The sequence below is a fragment of the Gracilinanus agilis genome, chromosome 2, assembly GCF_016433145.1.
Source record: "Gracilinanus agilis isolate LMUSP501 chromosome 2, AgileGrace, whole genome shotgun sequence".
In the NCBI taxonomy this organism is placed as follows: domain Eukaryota; kingdom Metazoa; phylum Chordata; class Mammalia; order Didelphimorphia; family Didelphidae; genus Gracilinanus; species Gracilinanus agilis.
In genome coordinates, this window is record NC_058131.1 from 695339630 (window position 1) to 695348391 (window position 8762).

General features: G+C 65.9%; 1 protein-coding gene across 1 annotated transcript in view; it reads right to left on the minus strand.

The window, feature by feature from the left end:
- The window catches only part of INPP5A (inositol polyphosphate-5-phosphatase A), a 147204-nt gene that overhangs the window by 129327 nt on the left and 9115 nt on the right, over positions 1–8762 (minus strand). The window contains exon 3 of the mRNA XM_044660306.1: positions 8411–8530. Coding sequence (XP_044516241.1) covers positions 8411–8530 — 120 coding nt within the window. The remainder of the gene's footprint in view (positions 1–8410; positions 8531–8762) is intronic.

The window sequence follows — 8762 nt, forward strand, 5'->3', positions numbered from 1 at the left end:
GTGCTGGGCTCAGCAGGGAAGCCCACCCACCCTGACCCTCCCTCAGGAAGCCCTCCAGCCAGCCAGAGGCTGTGTGGTCAGCGAGGGCCTTGCTGCTCCCAGCCCTGACCCCCTTCCTGCCCAGCCAGTAGGGACCTCCGTGGAGGCTCTGCTCATACATAGCTCCTTGGAAGATGTCCCGGTTCCTCTCTTCCCCCTCCCCAGGAAGAAAGTGGGCAAAGCCTGGAGCCAAAGGAAGGCCCTTCATGTGCACCGGGCCTGAGCCGTCTGCCCAGGCTGTACTTCCCATCCCCCAATGTCCCAGCACACAGCCTTGAAGGGTCCTGGGGAAATGAGGCCCAATGGGCTCCGTCAGGCTCCCAGCCACTTGGCAGGGGCCGGGCCCAGGGCTGCCTCTAACGTAGCCAAAGAGGAGGAAGATTCTCAGGCAGGGCCAGGGCAAGCCCGGGCAGCAAGGAGCCAAGGGGAGACAGGCCTGGGCCCTGCCTCAACATAGAGGCTCCAAGGGCATAAGAAGGGGTGCTGGGGGCACTTCTGGGGTGACAGGGTAGCCAAGGGAGGGGCCACGGGGGGGGGGGGGGATCTGGGGAGGAAGACAGAAAGCCAGGAGGAGAATGCCCAGAGCCTCTGAGCCAGTGACTGGCTGGGCCAACCCAGGCCAAGGCTCTCTTTTACAACTCAAAGCCTTTGCACCCTCCCAGAGATCTCACCCAGGAGCCTCCCTGGAGGGCAGGGGGAAGGGGGAGGGTAACCGTGGCTAGAAGGCTGTACTTTGTGAGTCGAGAAGACCTGAATTTGAATTCCATGCCAGGGGATCTGGGGGGGGGGGGGGTGTCTCTGAGTCTCCATGACCTATTCTGAATATGGGGGGCAGCTCCTGGCTCACACGGTTATCACACGTCAAGCACCGTGCACATCCTAAGACCCCATGAAGTCGCCACCCTCCTCCCAGGTGGCCCAGAGAAGCCACGGGTCTGGTCTGAGAGCTCTGCCCTTTAGGGGTGTCTCGGTGAAGCCCGGCTCCCCCCAGGTCAGAGGTGGGTCGTAGGCCGGTCCTAGGCCAGGACTCGGCTCTAAGAGCTGGCTAGCACACACGTGGGTGAGGGACCTCCCTGACCCCCTCCTGCCTCTACCTGCATGACCAACTGCCTGCCAGGAAAAGCTCTCGGGCCTGAGAAGCTGAGCTCCGCCGGGCATCAGTGCCAGGGTTCTGAGAGCCATGAGAAAAGCCCGCCAGGCACAGCTGCCCGTCTCCCATCTCCGCTGGCCTTCGGGACTCCCTCGGCCAAAGCATCGTCCAAGGAAGCTATTGATCTCTGACTCCCGACAATCCCAGAGAAGAGCGGCCCCTGCATGTGCCAGCTCGAGGCCTCGCTGCCACGGCTGCTCCATCTGGGGAAGGAGGCAGCATGCTGGGAACTCCAGAGGAAGGAGGGGCCAAGGGAAGGCCTGGCACCAGCCCACAGCTGCCTTCCCCCAGAGGGGCTCAGCCCAGAAGGCCAGGTTTCTCCCGGCTCCCCTCGAGATACAAAATGAGGAGCACAAGCCTAATACAAGAACGGGCCGGCCCTCTTGAACCCGGACTCTAGTGCTGCCCAAAGGGTTCTTTAGACCAACCTCTGGGGATCTGTGAACCCCTTATAATCTGCCCCCGCCTCTGCAGACTGATTCCAAGGGGCACAGGTGCCCCCCAGACGGCCCCCTGGGACCAGGCCACGAGGAGACCCGCTCTCCCTATCGGCGGGCACCATCTCAGAAAGGGGTGAGGGATGGGAGGTCATGGGTCCAAACGTGGCCTCTGACACTTCCCCCTGGGTGGGCCTGAGCCCACAGCACAGTCCTTCCCGGAGGCCATCCTGAGAGGGGATTGCACCCACCTTGTGCCCACTGGCATGACCAATCCCATGCCTGCTGGCATAGCCCACCCTATGCCCACTGGCATGGCCTGCCCAGTGTCTGCTGGCACAGCTGGCCCCATGCCCCGGAGGTCTTGGAGCATTCCGTCTCCAAGTCTTGTCCCAGCAGCCTCCTTGAGGCCTAGAGAAGGGATGCTCCAGGGGGGCCGAGATGACCAAGGCTGCCCCAAAGCTCGGAGCCCCAGGGGGGTCCCTGTCTGTCTGCTGCAGTTGTCTCTGCCTCTCTCTCTGTCTCTCTCCCCCTCGCCCTTCTGTCTCCCTCTCTCTCCCTCTTTATCTCTCTCTCTCTGTCTCTCTCTCTCTCTGTCTGTCTCTCTCTGTCTCTCTCTCTGTCTGTCTCTCTCTGTCTGTCTCTCTTTCTCTGTCTCTCTCCCCCTCGCCCTTCTGTCTCTCTCTCTCTCCCTCTTTATCTCTCTCTCTGTCTCTCTCTCTCTCTCAGTCCCTCGGTCTCTGGGAAGAAGGCAGGGTCCCTCCTCCCTGGGCACTTGTGAGGGGAGCTCCTCCTGGCCTCGGCGTCCCCATCCCGGCTCAGGCTGAGCTTCCTCGCTCTCGGAGCCGAGATTCCCCGGAGTTCTCAGACGTCATCCACAGCCAGGCTGTTTCTCCCATCCTGACTGTCCAGGCTGGCCCCTTGGCCGGGACACCCTGCCCAGCCACGAGGAGCCGCTCACTGGCTGCCGCTGCCACCACCAGCAACACACAAAGTTCCTGCTATGGGGCCTTCCCAAGCAGCCGCCTCTTCCTGGGAGGCCTCCTGATTCCGCCATGCCCGCGGCCACACCCATGACCCGGCCTTCGGGATGGCCGACGTCCAGCAGCATCAGCAGGGGCTCGAGCCTCGGGTCCTCGTCTCCAACTGGGGAGGGGGACGGTGTCTGCGCTGCGAGGAGCCCCCGCAGGCGAGCCCCCATGGACACCGCCGCGCACCTCCCTGGGACGGGGGGGGCCAGCGGGGGCAGCTCGTCCCTCCACACCTCTCATCTGCCCGGCCGAGGCCTAGAAGCGAGCGTCCAGGGGCCGGAGAAGCCCTGACAGCAGGGAGTGCGGACGGGCCCGGCCCTCCGGAGAACTGCTTCTTCCCTAGGGTGCGCTCTGGGTTTGAGCAGGACGCCCAGCTCCAGCTGCACCCCCAGGTGGCAAGAAACCAACGGGGAGACCAGCAGGCTGCACTGCCGGCCAGTGGGTACTGCCCAGGTGCCCAGAAGAACAGGGCAGAGGCCTCAACAGGCCTGCCAGACCCAGCATCCTCAGGGGCACCGTATGGCGGGCACGACGAGGCGGAGCTGGACACCCCGAGGAGCGGAGACCACCCACAGCCATCCCCCGTCTCCCTCTGAGGCTCCTTTCCAAGAGCAGTGGCTGCCCCCATACACACACTCACACACGCTCACATGCACATGCTTACACACGCACTCACACCCCTCCCACATACGCCTTCACACGCACACGCTCATGTATACATGCTTACACACACACTGACACACACCTCCCACAAACTCACACGCAGACATACTCATGCTCACACACACACTCACACATACTCACGCGCACACTCACACGCTCACACTCGCCCCACCCCACCCCCAGCCTCTTTCCTCAGCTACCACCAAACCTCTAGCAATGAAGCCAAACCCACACTGGCCACGAATCCACAAATCGATTCTCGGGACGCCCGAGCCGAGCGCCTGCCGTCCATCCAGAGCGGCCAGCTCCCGCCGGGGGATGGAGAAGGCCCGTTCCGGCCAGAGAGGAGGCCGGAGGGACGGTCACTGCTGGGAAGGCAGGCCTGGGGAACGCCCCGGGCTTGGGTCACGGAGCCCCCGGACGCCTGGGCAGGGACGCGATCCCAGGCTCTTCCTGCCATCGCGTGTGTCTGGCGGCCGCTCTCCGAGGGCTTCGGGTCCAGACGGAGGCTGCGTGCCACGGGGAGGCCGTGGCAAACCGCCGCAGCCCGGGGACGACTGCGGGACAAGAGCACACGGGCAGAGCTCGGTGCCGGGGCCGCAGGGACAGGGAAGGGGCCGGCTAGGAACCCGACGGCGAGGGAAGCGACACCCGGCCGAGGGGGACGGTCACAGGGCTGGGCATCCGTTAGGAAAACAGAATCCAGAAGAGATCGCCTCTTCCGACACCCATTTCACGGATGGGGACGCCAACTCGTCCCAGGCCACGTGGTCGTGTAGACTGCAGCCCCCCCCCCGACTCTGCCAGGTCCGTCTGCCCACCGTTCTTTTGAGTTTGCCCTCGAAAGCGGGGCCTCCCGTGCAGGCCAGCCCGACCTCCTTCGATGTCCCCAAACTCGGGCACCAAAGGACAGCTCTGGGGAAAGGCTTCCCGGTGTCCTGGGCCGGGCTGGGCTCCCCGCCCAGACCCCAGAAGCAGCGGCTCCCATGCAGAGTCAGGGAGGGCCGGCTGGTGGCTTGGGGCGCCGGGCTTCAGGCGGTCGGCCCCAGGTTTGAATCCTGCCCAGGACACTTCCTGGGTGCGCGGCAAAGCCCGACTCGGCATCTCTGAGCCCAAAACCTCCCGAGACCGTGCCAAGCCCCAAGCGGAGTCCGGCGGCCCCAAGACGGCGCAGCCTCTCCTCCAAGACAGACCCGCGACCTTCCTCAGGCTTTAGGAGTCGGGAAAAGTCCCCCAGGCCAGCCCCCAGGGCTCCCCCAGCACCCTGAGGACCGTGAGAAGGTGGCAGCCGCCAGCCTGATCCAGGGAGGGTGGCCCAAGGGGCAGGGAGACCCCGGACGTCCCGTCCCAGAGCACAGGGGAGGGGGCTTCCTCGAGCCCAGGCCCGGGGCTGGGACGGCAGGAGGCGCCGCAGGAAGAGGGTCAGAGGAGCCGGCCACCCCGGCGGAGCCCAGCCAGGGACGGACAGCAGGCGGCCACGAGAGGGTCCAGGGACAAGGGAGGGGGCGCTGTCTGTGTGTCTCTGTTTGTATCTCTGTAACTGTCTCTGCTCACACACATACGGCCCAATCGCAGGCACACACATCTCCCACAGACGTGTACACGTATGAGCGCACGTCTGTGCATGCTTCCATCAGACACCCCAAGTAACAAGACAAGAAGCTGCCCCAGAAATCTTCCAAAGAGCCTGGTGGCCTCGACTTTGTCCAGACAGCGGCCCTGGGGACCCTCCTGCTGGGGGGGGAGGTGGGCACTGCCCCCACCCTGGGGAATCTCACGCAACTGATTTCAGGCTGAAAGAGGAAGCAATGCGCCTCTCGGGCGATCCCTGCCCCAGGACCTGCCCCCCACTGCGTCTGGAGGCCTTGACTCCCCCCGGGGCCCCTCCCAGCGGGGCTCCCCGGCTCTCTCTGGCCACCCTGCCATGGCAGCAGCTGCTGATGGCGGAGGCCGACGCAGACTCGGCCCTTGGCGCCAGGTTGGCTGAGGCGAGCGCTCCGGACACTTGGCCTGGCACGAGAGGTCCGAGGAGTCCCGGCCCACGTGGCCACACTAAAGGAGACACGGGGAGCTCCCAGGCCTCCCCCCAATTGGCCACGGGCTGTGGGCCCTCAGTGGCCTCCGGGAGCCGAAGCTCTCGAGCCTTCTCCTCCTCCACGGCAGCACCGACAGACCAAGGGCCCCCGGGCATCCTGGAGCGAGAGTCCCTGCCTCGACGCCCTGGCCGATCGGGGGGAGCTGGAGGAAGGTGGGGGTCCCGGCTGCCTCCTCCCCCTCCACCCCGGCTCAGAGCGGGGGGCCCTCGTAAGAAGCCCAAGAAGGCCCGGGCATCGGGGGGCTGCTGACCAAACATACATGGAAGCCAAAGAAAGTGGAGTCTGAGGAGGAATGGCCGGTCCAGAGGCCTGAGCGGAAGGCCACCGGGAGCCCCCGGCAGCCTCTGAGGCTCCAGGGAGGCCTTTGATCTCCTTGGCCAGGGCAGGAAGATGGCGGCCTCCGCGTCAAACCACCGAGTGCGCCAGGACGGAGGATGCCGACCGCCGGGCCGGCCCGGGAGAGAGACCCGCTCCCCACCGTCCGCCCAGCAGAGGAAGCCAGGAAACGCCACGCGGCCACGGACTCGGGGTTCTCCGTGGGCTCGGGGCCTCCCGCACACCCTGCGTCCGCGGGGATCGCCGCCACCGTCCAGCCCGGCCCGAGGCTTCCCGGAGAGGGCGGCCCACGGATGGGGCACAGAGGCCCGGCGGGCCGCAGACCCTCCTCGGCTCCGCCGGCACGTCCCAGACGCCCGCCGCCCCCCAACACCCCAACTACCCTGACCCCCCCGAGCACCACACGCATGCCCTGCAGACATGGGCCACACATGACACACCGCACGCCTGACACGTGCCACATGCATGGCACCCTGCACACGACACATGCCATGCACATGCCACATACAGGTCAATCCTGTATATATGTTACACGTGATGTACATGCTATATACGCATGCCACATGCATGGTGTCATGTACAGCACATGCACAACACACCTTGTGTGTCACACGTGACTCTGCTGTGCACATGCCACTAGCCTGTCATGCCCTGCATATGTGTGCCGTGCATGCTACACCTGCCACACACGCTACACATATCAGGCATGTCATGCCCTGCAGAGCATGCCGTGCATGCTACACGTGCCACACATGTCACATGCAAGCCACATACATGTCGCACTCTGCGCACACAGGCCGCATACACACCACGTTGCCGCATAGACACCCTATGTTCTGCGCATGCATGTTGCACATGCCACATACACACATACACGCCAAGCTTGCCCGTGACCCAATGGGAGCGGCCGACCGTTGCCGCTTGCTAAGGGCAGAGCCGGGCCAGAGCAGCGGTCCCACAGAGGAAGAGGACTGTGTGTGTGGCCGGGCACAGCCAGGCCGGGTGAGCCTGCATGAGGGATGGCACCTGGCCTGCCTCAGTTTCCCTGTCTGTAAACTCGCCCGAGGCGCCAATGACGGGCTGTAACTTTGTCAAGATGCTCCCAAAGGTGTCCTGGAGGCATCCCGAGCTAAGAAGACCCCCCCGAGAGCCCGAGGATTCTGGGGGACAAGAGCAAACGGGACCACAACAACGATGCGTTCTGCACAAACACAGGCATTTTCCCCCTCCAGACCTCGGGTCCGACAGGCTGAAGGCTGGCCTCCCCAGTTACCACGGTTTCCCAATTCTGGGGGGCCCCCTCCAGACATCTCCCCTGGCATCTCTTCCCCCCTTCCCTGAGGCCCCAGTGCCCTCGTTCGGGGCCCCGCTCCGGGCACCCCCTCATTTGTGCCCGGCTCTGGCTCTGACCCCCAGGAGGGGTCCAAGGGTTCGGGCTCCCCTTCCCTCTGGAAGGAGCCGGCAATCCCTCTTGGGGCGCAGGAAGGAATTCACTGAGTGCCAGCGGCCTGTCCGGCCGACTTCGCACAGTGCCCGGCACCCAGCAAACGTCTAATAAATGCTTTCGGATGGCCTAATGGGGGGGTTCGGAGCTGGGGGGAAGCCCAGGAAGCCCCCTTTTCTCAGGCCGTGGGGCCTCCATCCCCACAAAAGAAGGGCCTTTCACTCTGGGGCAGCTCCGGGGCAGAAGGCTCTGGAGAGCAAAAAGCAGGTAGTGTGGACCTGTCTACACCGCCATCCCCCCAACAGAGCGCCGGCCCCCAGGAGAACGGCCTCTGGTTCCCCCGGCCAGTCCAGATGCTGAGCAGTGGCCCAGGAGGCACCAGGGAGCCGGGAACAGACCGGCTGGGCATTCTCAGACACAATCACGGCTCCTGGCCGGGCCTCTCCTCCCCAGCTCCCACCCTGTGCAGAGGCCAGGCGGGCCCGGCCAGCCACAGGCCTCTCGCGGGACCCTTGGGCCGGGGGCCGGCAGCCTCCCTTCTAGCCCCACCCCTCTCTCACTAATGGGCCAGCCAAGCCTGGATCCCCCCCAGCCAGAAACAGGGGAGCCCCATCAGGAGCAGCCCGGGCCCAGGCTCTGCCCGCCTCGGCTCTGCCCGCCTCGGCTCTGCCCTGGGCTCCTGGGCAGGAGGAGGCAGCCCTGTCCACACCGGGAGGGCCCTGAGCGCCCCACAGATACCCCAAAGGAAGAAGGGGCTCCTGGCAGTCCCTGCGCCCAGGCGGGCTGCCCCCCCCCCCCCAGCAAGGCACCTCCTTCCCTGCCTTCCTTTGGCAAAGCTCGCCTCTCCCGGGGAGTCACCGGGGGCTCCACTCCCTCCCAGGCCTTCTGACAAGGGCCAGCCGCCTCCAACTTTCTTCCCGACCCAAACCCTGGGGCCCCCTTTCTGGAGCCGGGGAAGAGGGGGCCGAGGAGGAGGCCCTCCCCAGACATTCTGGGGGACGCCAATCACCGACGGAGCCCCCAACCTCCCCCAAGACGTCTCTGCCATTCCCAAGTGCGGGCTGGGGGAGAAGTGAGGAGAGCCGGGGGAGGGGGGGGCGCCTCTGGGCAGGGCTGCACTTCCAGGAGGCTTTCCCTTTCCCCTGAAGGCTGGATCTGCTGCGGAGGGGGGGCTCCGGAATGGCCCGTGGGCTCCGCTCGCCCTGGAACCTCACCCTGGGCCAGCCCTGATCCTTGATCGCTCTGCGCCGGCTCAGCCTCTCGGCCTCGGCCTCGGCCTCGGTCCGGGGCTCTGGGCCCGCCTGTCCGCCGCCTGGGCCCGAGGTGGGGGTCCCCTGCCCTCCCCCCAGGAGCCGAGCCCCAGACTCCGGGAAAGCCGCGGCGGGAGAGGGAAGTTGGGGTGAGGCCGGCCCCTCCCAGGCAGGGGCCAGCCCAAGCAAAGGTCAGGCCGGGGTGGGGAGCGCAGGGAGCCGAGCAGGACCCCGAGCCTGGCGCCCCCATCCCGGGAGGAAGGGGAAGGGGGAGGGGGAGGCTCCCCGGCCCGGAGCAGTAGGGGCGGGGCGGGGC